Source organism: Cydia fagiglandana, chromosome Z (genome assembly GCF_963556715.1).
Source record: "Cydia fagiglandana chromosome Z, ilCydFagi1.1, whole genome shotgun sequence".
Classification (NCBI taxonomy): Eukaryota; Metazoa; Arthropoda; class Insecta; order Lepidoptera; family Tortricidae; genus Cydia; species Cydia fagiglandana.
The window spans coordinates 36,067,882-36,080,017 of NC_085959.1; the positions used below are offsets into that span (position 1 = coordinate 36,067,882).

Consider the following 12,136-nt stretch of genomic DNA (forward strand, 5'->3'; position numbering starts at 1 on the left):
ATACCCTAAACGAGCAATTCTTGTAGGTACATTTATTTATTTATATGTATATATAAGATCGCATGAGAAAGGAATCTGGTACAAGACCATTCAATGTGAGCCTCCTCGGATACCCTGGTGGGAAGTTGCTGAATTAAACCGGGCGAATATTGTACGTGCTCACAGGCTTCGGTCCGGACACATTCCATTAAATAAGTTTGCTCATCTGATGAGGAAAGCAGAGTCGCCGAACTGCGATATCTGCGACTCTGTGGAGGATGTACAGCACTTCTTAATGGAATGTGTTCGAACTCGGGACAAGAGGGCACAATTATTTGAAGCTGGGGGCTATACAGCAACAGATGTTGGGGTTTTCCAGTCTATATTGGCGGAACCCCTATCTAAACATGCGAAGTTCGTGTACCATTTCTTTGATATCTAGCAACACTAATGTAATGTAGAGTAATGTAATGTAGAGGCCCAACGGAGCCGACATGTCCCATAGATAAAGGCTCCTTCTAAATACGTAGATAAAAAAAAAAATATGTATATATATTTCAGGGATCTCTGAAACAGCTCTAACGGGTTTTCGGGGCCGAAAAATGGATCTAGCTAGGTCTTAACTCTGAGAAAACGCACGTTTCAAAAAACAGCCCATCTTTCAGATATATGTTACTTACATATGGTAACTTTTTATCAAATTATCTGTGTCATGCATTGGTCTATGTGCTATATGCAATACGGTACGCTGAAACTGTCCTAATGCCGCTACTGCAATATCCATAATGGGTAATAGCTTTGCGTTTCCCGGCACTTCAGTCTAGAGGCGGATAATATCGTGAAGTTATCGCGTTTATATGCCAGTGAAATATTAAAACTAGTGACTTTAGCATAAAGATATTGCTTTTCATTTTTGATATATTTGACTTCATGTTTAAAATCTGAGTTAAGTGTAGCTGATTTGTATTTATATTTGTATTTGCTGCACCCTATTCAGGGTCCATGTGATACCATATGAAATATGTAAATACTACCCAAAAATGTACCATGGTAGCAAGAAATAAATGAATACTGAATACTGATACATTTGGAAGCGGACTGTAGTGTAGAGATATATCTCAATTCGTTAAAATATAGGCTGTTGATTATGATTGTACGTCAGCAGCAGATGTTGCCAAGCGGGCCATGTGGTCAAAACAATCTTGACGCGACTTTATTGTCAAGAGAATAAGAGCGTGTCAAGGTAATTGAACACCTCGCCCGCTTAGCAACTTCTGCTGCTGACTGTACGACTTGTAGGTTAAGGCAACATGAAATACATAGTGACAGCCAAAGTGGCCAATATTTTTCGTAACCAACCTTTTTTACCATAGAAGTAGGAATGTGTTCTGATATATATTTGGCCACTGGCTATCCCTATTTATTAAATGCTGACTGTACACGTACGTACTTCTTCTATTCATCATGCATATAAGGGCTCATTTAGACGATGGGGGAACTCGCATGCGAGTTTCGTTACATTGCGGGTTTTGATTGGTCGGTTGAATTGGACGTAACCAACAGTCCGCAATGTAACTAAAATCGCATGAGAGTTTGCGCGCCGTCTAAATCAGCCCTAAGAGTTGCTAGTAATATGGACGTACCTCCGTATAGGATTTTCGTCGGAGAGTATGAAGAGCGAGGTGGGCCCCGGAGTAGCGGGCTGATGCGCGCCGCCCATGGTATCAGCTGGCGCCGCGCGCGCTTGCGCGCCCGCCGCCTCCTGCGCTGCCGCCAACCTGGAAACGCAGCACCAGCACGTCAATACAACTGCATTTACATGTATAAAAATTGGTAAATTACATTTTTTATTATTATTAGGTCTCAGGTGATCCAGTTTATTGTGAGGATTTTATGCCTAGATAAATTACATTATTGGCAATACAAAAGTCAGAAATGAGATTCCATGCTGAATTGATATTTTGACTGTGTGGTATTTACTCGTATTATATCGGTTGGGTAATATTTTATTTTCTGTTTTCGCAAATGCAAAAAAGAAAACCAACATTTAGTAAACCCTGTGACAAAAAAAAAACACAAAATTGAAATCGGACAAAAATTGTAAAACAAAATGATTTGTCTGTGTTGATGAAACGTCGGATTCCGTAGGAAAAATGTGGTAAATGTTTTTGTTTGAGCTCAGGGGGCCGATTTTTGAAATTCGACCACTCGATTTCGTGTATTTTGTTAAATGATATCTCCACTACTAGGCGTTTAAATTCTACTAATAGAATTGAAATCGAGTGGCCAATACCACTAGATTTCAAATATCGAGCGTCCGTATTTCAAAAATTAGGTTTTCGCCGTTTTCCACCGATTTTCGAGTGACGAAATCGAGTGATCGAAATTAAAAAATCGGCCCCCTGGATGGAACTAGTATTTATCCAGTCACATTTATTTGCTTCTTATTGGAGGTGACAAACCGTTCAACAATAACCGAATTAGCTAACGGAACTTTTGAAGAACTGACTTTAGAACACGTAGAAGATCTATGGGGCAATCAATATAACAACCATTTGTTTAAATTATTAGGTATTATGTTCGACCGATGCCGAATCCTATATGGAGCAGCTACAAATGTTATTCGGCAATATGAAGGTATGATTCGATGTAACGTGCGTTGCACAATTGCACATGGATTTAATCGAGTAAACGCTCCTTCAAGGACAAAACTATTTCGACAGATACGTGGAAACATACCTCTTCCGGGCCAACCGGTGATAACCAGATGTGACAATGAGGCTCCGGGCCAAATTCGACATGTACAACTGTCAGATTTCGCATCCACGTCAAATCAACAGTTGATTTTATTGCATACTGAGTGTTGATTCCATCAACGGTGGATAATATCATTTGGTACAACCAAAACTCAACTCTAAACTAAGGGTGGTTCGGTTTGGTTTGCTTGTCACCCTAACTGTGGATTGTTAATGTCAAATTTTGACATTGTACGTATTCGAGAACTTATGATTTTTCCCACATCATCGGGAAATCAACACTATACGTCAAACGTCGCTTGTCGAATAGGGGTCTTGGATAAATGTTGCCTCATATTATCACAAACATTAAAATCGAGCCGCTTTTAATCCGCGTGAAACAAGTGCAATAGTTTAAGTAAAAAAATTCTTCGCAACCGGAAATCAAAAGTTGAGTTACTATTTTATTCGTAGATACTTACTCGTGTAACATCGTATAATATGTAACAACCCTGGTTAAAATAAATAATACTATACAAATTATAAACTCTCTATTTTAGCCAAAATACCAACAACCAACAAATGTAATTAAAAAATGTGTTCGATAATTTTCAGTACTCGACTCACTTTCCCATAACCTCAGTCAGTGTGGACCTTTCTACACTGACTGAGGTAAGTCATTTAAAATTGATTAATTTTATTCTAATAGACGTTAAATAATGACTGCAAAATCCACGGCACAAATTTTAGTAATTTATTTAAAGTTTTAAAAACTTAAAAAAAAATTTAGCGTCGTTCTTTTTGTTTATAACAAATTACTAGATGTATTTGTTTGTATTGGTTTTTATGCAAACCGTACTCTGCCATGAAAGTTGAACGTTGATACCGATGTTTATTCTGAAGGGACCAGAATTAATAGTGATGTGATGAACTGTATGAAAACAAGTTGCAGGAACCGTTGCAAATAGTAGTAAATGTGATCGTATTCAAGCGGGTTCTGCTGTAGGTAATAAAATACCTACCTATTTTCTACTAAGAATAGTTTTCCTACTTCTTACTTCCTTCCTTGGTTGAGTCATAGAGGACTGAGTAAATATAGCGAAAATTTTACACTGGACCTAATATTCTGTCAGATAGGTAACCTACCTATAGGTATATTAAATTTCTCGTGGCAGACTATGGCTGAAATCACTCACCGATCTATTTACTTGATAGGCGACCGCGAACTCAAATCGATACTTGAAAATTTAGGTAATTGCGCAAAGTCCCATTGCGAGAAGCACTGCATTTAGTCACTTATACACCCACGAATGGTCTCTTAGCCAAATCAACTGGGGTGGGCACAAGCACAGACCAATAAGAGCGAAGCGTCACGACACGAACGCAGCGCCCAAGAGCCAGGGCGGGAATGCGCTTGCAGCCTCCGCTCGCCCGGCTCCCACTTTGCTGCTCAGAACCAAACGGCCGTAAGTAACCATGAGACTTGAATAAGTTAAGGCTTTTTCGTACGGCGTGGGAGGACTGCAACTCGTCGGCCGACTGGGTCTTCGCTACGCGTGTTCTCAAACAATAATAGAGCAATCGGCGACCTAGTCGGCTGACCTACCTTCTGATTGCGACGACGCATGTGTTATCAGGCTTGTCTAATAGATGTTTTGAAGTGAACTGGATTAGGATTCTGTTTATTTATCGGGACACGGGGTTGGTGAAGACTATACTTATGTGAAATTCACTGGCGACGTCAAAAGGTTTTACACTTACAAATAAAAATATTTGGTATTAGAAACGCAGCATTTGTTTATCTGATTTTAATTACATTTCATTACATTTGACGACCGGTCTGGCCTAGTGGGTAGTGACCCTGCCTATGAAGCCGATGGTTCCGGGTTCAAATCCTGGTAAGGGCATTTATTTGTATTATGATACAGATATTTGTTTCAGAGTCATGGTTGTTTTCTATGTATTTAAGTATTTATATATTATATATATATCGTTGTCTGAGTACCCACAGCACAAGCCTTCTTGAGCTTACCGTGGGGCATAGTCAATTTGTGTAAAAATGTCCAATAATATTTATTTATTATTCTTTCTAAATAGTTCTGTAAAAGGTATTATAATATTTATAATGTATAAAAACATAATATTATAATGACGTTAATGACAGTACATGCTACGCGATGTTATCATGGATCGATCAAATGTAGGTTGTATAGGGATTGCTCTCCGTGTTACTACCTACCGTAGGTATTCGCAAGCGCGTAAACACATTATAAAACAAAGTCCCCGCCGCGTCTGTCTGTTTGTGTGTTTGTATGTTCGCGATAAACTCGAAAACTTCTGAACGCTGTTGATGCGCTGATGCCGTTTTCACCTATCGATAGAGTTATTCTTGAGGAAGGTTTAAGTGTGTAATTTGTTAAGGTTTTTTGTAACCCGTTCGAAGTCGAGGCGGGTCATTATTAATAAATATATGTAATAGTGGAATGAGATATCTCATTCCACTCGAGAAAGTGGCAAAAGGAGACGGAGATAGCCATATGGGCTATTATATTGCTACTATTTTGTGATACCTAATTGATTATATCTTGACCGTTATTGTATCAAATATTACATTTATCTGGATAATTTATCACACTGTGCAGCCTGTTATGAAATAAGAACACGCTCTCTTTGTGAATTGTTCTTAACTTTAACCCAACTATTTACGATGCGATAATAAAGGCTTTTCCAGTGTAGGATGAGTTGGAATTCTGCATTCTAACATACCAAGCTACCAAGAATTTCAAACTAATATAATTTACCGAGCATTAGAGAAGGTCTCCGTTTCAGCTTGGGAAAAATGATTTCGTGGGTCCGGGTGTTCTCCTCTGCAAGTTGCATTTTTCAACCGATTCTCGTGAAATTTTGTGAGGTCGTTTGGTAGTCATACAGAAATTTTCTGTTGTTTCGTTTGGAAAATATTCAACATGGTGGAAGTTGGACTTAATTACCAGTAAGGACTTAAGACCATTGTAAGTTCGCTGTCATAATGACTCAACGGAGTATTTTTTTAAAAGGTTTTGAAGCTTATCGTGAGGCATGGGTCGGATATCGGTATTTCCTTCATCATTAATCGGTTAATGATTTCTTACCGTAACTTTTTTGTCCTTTCTATCATAAATTCAAAAGAGTCGAGTTGTGTCTTTAAAGTCATTTATTGTTCCAAAAAACAAACCCTACAGCAACGAACGGAAAAAACACAATAAGCACAATAGGGTAAATAAACATCAATTTTAAAATAAAAAAGAAAAAGGTAAATTATTTAGGTAAGAAAGATATTCCAAAAACTGTAAAATACCGGTTACGACCCGTGTCAGGAGGTCTACAGCTCTCAGAGCCACTAGTATATTGCTAGTATCGTCCGTAGACAAAAGACAGGCAAACACATCGATCGGATGTATGCTACGCGACCCGCGAAACCTGGGTTAACATTCCAAACGGTTGCCGAGCACTAGTGAGCTGACTGTTCAGCGGAAATAGTTCAAGAGCGCACTCCATTTACAGATATTTGTTAACTATCTGGAGGTTCCGTTACATTGGTTACACCGGAATATCGTAAAAGGGAAACCACGGCCTGCAGCTAAACGCTAAATTACAGACTCCGGATCGCCTGTTTGATCGTAAACAACCGTAGGCACTATGCAACGGATGCGACTGTTTACATCGCTAGTTGTAGTAATTAACAACTGTAACAGTGTTGAAATAGGGTTTAAAAATGAACAAATGATGTTGTTATATTTCAACAGAATAAAAATAATCTAGTTCTCTATATTTATATCCACCGGGATGTGATCCGTGATTACCTTTTGTATAAAAAGTTAACTTATGTAGTTGTTTGTTTGTAAAAGGTAATCACGGACATCATGGTTCATATCCCGGTCGATATAAGTCTAATAGTGAAACTAACCGTGAATCATTCAAAAGTGTTAGGATACTATTTTACACAGATTTGACTAACCTATTCCAGTAAGCTCGCAATAAATAAACAAACTGTTAAGTCAGATGGAATGTTCGTGTGCTTGGCCTTTTTAATATCGGAGAGGCAATCGCAGTGTAGCCGGCTCATATGTCTTAGGCATGGTATAATAATATACTCCGCCTGGTACTCTCTTCCTGTCTTTTCTAGGTCACCTGACTGACACAAGCCTACGTCATCATGCGACAGCGCTATGTGATAATATGCGATAGCGCTATATATAGCGGCCATGTTATTGTGACGTAGGCTTGTGTCACTCTGGGAAGAGAAGACCATGTTTTATATTATTAGACTATGGTCTTAGGTATTTGTGCATCGTCGATCTTTTGGATTGGTAAACATTGAAGCGAGTGGACACTGAACAACCTAATGCGAATACGGTAGACGTTATAGTCCACAAAATGTACTTAGCACCGATTCGGTACTTTATACATTTTAGATTACCGATGTATTTACTCGTATATCATGCCAAGACAAAAAATAACTAGGTACTTGTAAAAGAACAAATGTCGCAAACACTCACTGTGTTAAATTAGAAATCAGTCCGTTTAACGTATTTTCACATTGTACTCACGATGCATCCATAGAAAAGCGACTGCATTTGTAATGTAGCCAAATCACTTATTAAATACGGAACACTAAAAATCACTTGTTTATCTATATTAAATATAACGTTATAATATTATGTGCTAAATGCTAAAACGTAAACTATAAACGAGACTTAACTATTGTCCAACCGAACCTTAAATAAATGTATTATCATCGTAGTTGAGAAGGTAGGTAGATTTTTAATGTCACCCTCATGTTGCACCTTATAAGAATATGTGATGTAGATAAATAAGTACATTAACTTTACGTCTTTAGCTCGTAACTTGCATAAAATGTTAGGTAAACTAACTAACTAAGATAAACTTTGCATTGATTGCATTATTACTTAGCATGTTTGTAAGAGATGCCTTCACGGATGCGAGCGGCGAGCGTCGAGTTTCAAAGGTGTGTTTGCGAGAATATTTATCGAAAAGCGCGCTGTGAAGCATCTCGCTGTAATGCTGGTATGCCTGCATACACGTGTATACTATATTCTATATCGAATACTTCTGTAAGTAGGTACGTGATATTGAACAAAGATTATATTAATATCAAGTTTATTTTTTATAGAACTTACTTTACCTACTGTGGGTCAAGAAAAAGTCAGACACATCGGACTGCTCAACTTCATCAGGGATTTGTGGAGGACCTCTTCTCAAGGACCAACTAAAGGATGACTCAAGTTAGACCGGGCCGTGTCCGGACCGGAGCTTCCGGCGCATCGTTTTCTATGGAAAGCATCACGTGATCGCCTGTCATGTCATAGAAAAGTAAGCTCCGGAAGCTACGGCCCGGACACGGCCCGGTCTAACGTGAATCATCCTTAAAAATATGCGCGGCGATGACTTAACAAAACCACTGTCTCCTATGAGATCACTATGGTTATAAACGGTATACTAGTACCTAGGTAGGTAGATACGGGTAAATTCCTTTTAGTCCTAGTGGTCAGACAGCGTTAAAATTCCTGACAAGACTTTCGGACCACGCGAAGATATTTGTGAAAAGTAAGATTTCACTAAAGGATAAACGTAACAAAAGAGATATAAGTGCGAATATAAGATTTTAAAACTTGAATTCTACTCGACATATTTCGCTTCATAACGAGGAACTTTAGCCGTTTACATTATTTACTACCTAAGTATTTCGACGATTTCAATATAACTATTCCAACTATTTAAGCACCAGTACTTACTACTACATCAACTATGTAGTAAAACAGCAGTTCTAAATATAATATATTCAATAGTCTGAATAACAGGGGACATGTATATCTAAAAAGGATACCTATACTCAATGACCTACTTATTATATTATGAATAATGAATATTTATGTGACGGCACATTCCCCATCATCATAGCGGGAAAACGCGTAAGTAATTACATAGTTTAATTAAAATCCCGGATTATTCAATTCATACTGCATTTTCCAAATACTTCCAATATCAATTCCGCTAGGGTTTAATGTGTTCGACGAAAACCTAGAGGCAGCTGGAACAACGGGTCTGGGATTAAAATCCAATCGAGTCTCGATTTGACGAAGCGTTAAGTTATAATACTTATAATAAAGCGAATATCATTTTCGTAGAGTAATGTAGTTCTGGAGGTAGGACTCCCTAAAGAGTACTATTAGTTATTCTGTGCCTATAAAGTTAGTAGGTAAAATTATTAATTATGATTTACACACTTGTCTTACCAACTTTTGAAGTTAACGGTATTATGAATTACCAATACGTTAAAATATTGATATTATTATGATAAGACTTTGACACTACTCCCTGTACATTTCGTGTAGTAGTTATTGTATTATATCATTCATATGAATATTGAACCCTTAACAGATTTTAACATCAAAACACCGTTAAAGTTTGTATTCAGAGCAGTGTCAATAATTTCATTTTTTACTAGGTACTAACTACTAATTTTAGGAGCAATCTTGAAGAAATTTGTCCCGGTGGTAAATGACACACTAAATATTCAAAATAAAATTCCGAAATGTCGAATAAAATGACGTTAGTCTACGACTACCCAAGATTTTATTCGACGAAAAATGTTTTTATTCTGTAGTGATTTGTCGTACAGAGGATATCGTATCGACTGATAATTGGCCTTTTAATGTCTTTAGGAACGTAATGTACTAATTGTTTTGACTACCTATATAGAATGCGCCAGACGCCATGACGTGGGGTGCGTTGGCGCCGGGTGGCTAGGCTCACCCACGCTACAGTTGCGACCGCTGCGACAAGGGTGGAACTACGAAGCTAACAGGTACAGGTGGATTTTTTCTATGTTAGCACCTTTCTTGTTGCTGTTTAAAAAGCCCGGCGTTCGCTTGATAATTTCAGTCTCAAGATAATTCTTGAGGCTGAAATTATCAAGCGAACGCCATGCGCTAATTCGAAGGTACTCGTTCTTACAAAAGCATTGGGTCTCACCTCTTAACCCAGAGGCGAAACTACCTCTAGACGTTATGTATTTCTCAGTTAATTGGCCTAACAATAAAGTTAAGCTTTTCATTACCTACGTATATAGGTAGGGCCACACTGCATCATTAATTGAGACAATTGGCCGTCTACGTCTAAACTGTATTGAAGTCGTGTATTGATTGTCTACACCTTTTATATATGGCATTTTGATGTACGCCCAAATACTTATTAACCTTACTCTTTTTGAACTTTTACATTGTTATATAAAACTGATCTCACGGCTGCTTAAAATGGGGAGTTTTATCTTAATTAAGAATTGGGGTTAGTTTAATTTTTACCTTCACACTTCAAATGTATACGATCATCCAGTTATCTTGTGGTTTCGAAAGTTATTACTTTATTTAATAAAAACAATGTGAAATGCTTTTGAGCTTTTAAATATTGTTTGATGTTATTTGCCACACAACAACTTCCATTAAGTTTGTCAACTATAAATGTAGATTAGCCTAGATACAAAGTACAGGCTTTCTCTAAGTTTTTCTATCAACAGATATGAAATGAACCACTTGGCTTAGCTCCAGTTTGGCTTATGCCCCCAGCTGGTATCCGATTTTTACATATTACTCTGTTCAAGTAAATATTTCGAAGTTCGACTATTACTATTTTTTTTCTAGTGAGCGCTGCGAAAGAACATAAATAGCGGTATGTTTAATTAATTTAAACTTTATTTCACAATATAAAAAATTACGTACAACTTAATGCCTAAAGGCAATCTCTACTAGTCACTAACCTAACAGAAACAGGTGCACGGAATAATTAAGTTAAAACAAATAATTGGATGCTGTTAAGCAATAATGTGTCAACCCACATTAATTTTTCAATAAGATGTGAACTCTAAAAATGTACGCTTAAAGTTGACATTTTATTGTAAAATGGATGTGGGATGACTCATTTTTGCTAAACACCATCCAATTGAGCGCTTAAGTTACCTAGTTATTATACTCTTAGGTATGCTGCGAAAATAGATCAAAGCGCCATCGCCCACACTGTTAACTGTACATCGATGGACCTTATTCCGTTTGTAATAAGGTCCATCGATTTACAGTTAGGAGTGTGGCTGTTTGTAAATACAAGCTAGGAACTCCCCATTGATAGTTTCGTTAATAAATACGAACCTTTTTAGGGTTCCGTACCCAAAGGGTAAAACGGGACCCTATTACTAAGACTTCGCTGTCCGTCCGTTCGTCCGTCCGTCCGTCCGTCTGTCACCAGGCTGTATCTCACGAACCGTGATAGCTAGACAGTTGAAATTTTCACAGATGATGTATTTCTGTTGCCGCTTTAACAACAAATACTAAAAACAGAATAAAATAAAGATTTAAATGGGGCTCCAATACAACAAACGTGATTTTTGACCAAAGTTAAGCAACGTCGGGAGTGGTCAGTACTTGGAGGGGTGACTGTTTTTTTTTTGCTTTTTTTTGTTTTTTTTTTTGCATTATGGTACGGAACCCTTCGTGCGCGAGTCCGACTCGCACTTGCCCGGTTTTTTTCTTCCAGTACTCATTAGCATTATCAGTATTAAATTATTATGTATATTGTACAGCCGTATACTGTAATATTTCTTGGCAAATATTGTGTAAATAATGATACAATTGAGGTATGTCCGATGTGGGGGGTATTATAACTTAAACAAATTCGTATATTTTGTTGTACTGGACAACACTTCTAGTTTCGCATGATTAAAAATTACACCTATTTGTATTTAAATAACTTACTCGTATTTGAAATACATAAGTATTCTTAACACTCAGGCATAGAAAAGCTTGGAGTGAGCACACGCATAAATGATCTGCCTACCGAAATAAATGTTAGTTTCGATACGGCGAATACCCTCAGCGCTCAATAATTCTTAATTTACTATTTAAATAATTTTCGTAAAAATCAGGTTCCGATAACGTTTCCCTGTGTGTGTAAGCAATCATAAGCTCTGTTATCTTGCCGGAGTATGCAGCTAATAAAGTTTATTAAAATAGATACAAAGAGCGGCTTGTAAATATTAAATACAGAGTGTCGGGTCGGTTGGCGCGATTAGCCGCTGAGGGAACGATCTCCAGTGCCTTATTGATTATCTCTCGAAAGCCCACGCCCTCTTCAATGCTTCGCGACCAGTTAAACCTCTATTTTCACCCGCTGGTTTTGAACGAAAAGCGACTTTATGAGTTTATTCCATACAGTTTTAAGTAAAACAATATACATTTTGATTTTAAAGATATAGTAATAAATGTGACGTCCACGGCAAAATGTATGGCGGCTGGCGCTTACGTCGCATAGCGCCGCAATAATATTGGAGCGGCGTTAATAATAGCGTACGCGCCAACCGCCATAAGGTACCT

General features: G+C 37.7%; 2 protein-coding genes across 3 annotated transcripts in view; one reads left to right on the forward strand and one right to left on the reverse strand.

The window, feature by feature from the left end:
- The window catches only part of LOC134678644 (uncharacterized), a 123,051-nt gene that overhangs the window by 57,177 nt on the left and 53,738 nt on the right, over nucleotides 1-12,136 (forward strand). The gene's annotated exons all lie outside the window — the stretch shown is intronic.
- LOC134678620 (voltage-dependent calcium channel type A subunit alpha-1) overlaps nucleotides 1-12,136 on the reverse strand; it is a 100,986-nt gene that overhangs the window by 45,632 nt on the left and 43,218 nt on the right. For both annotated transcript variants that reach the window (XR_010100214.1, XM_063537250.1), the window contains exon 3: nucleotides 1,623-1,757. Coding sequence is in view for 1 of the 2 variants with exons in the window: in XM_063537250.1 (XP_063393320.1) it covers nucleotides 1,623-1,699 (77 nt within the window). In the remaining variant the exon portion in view is untranslated. The remainder of the gene's footprint in view (nucleotides 1-1,622; nucleotides 1,758-12,136) is intronic.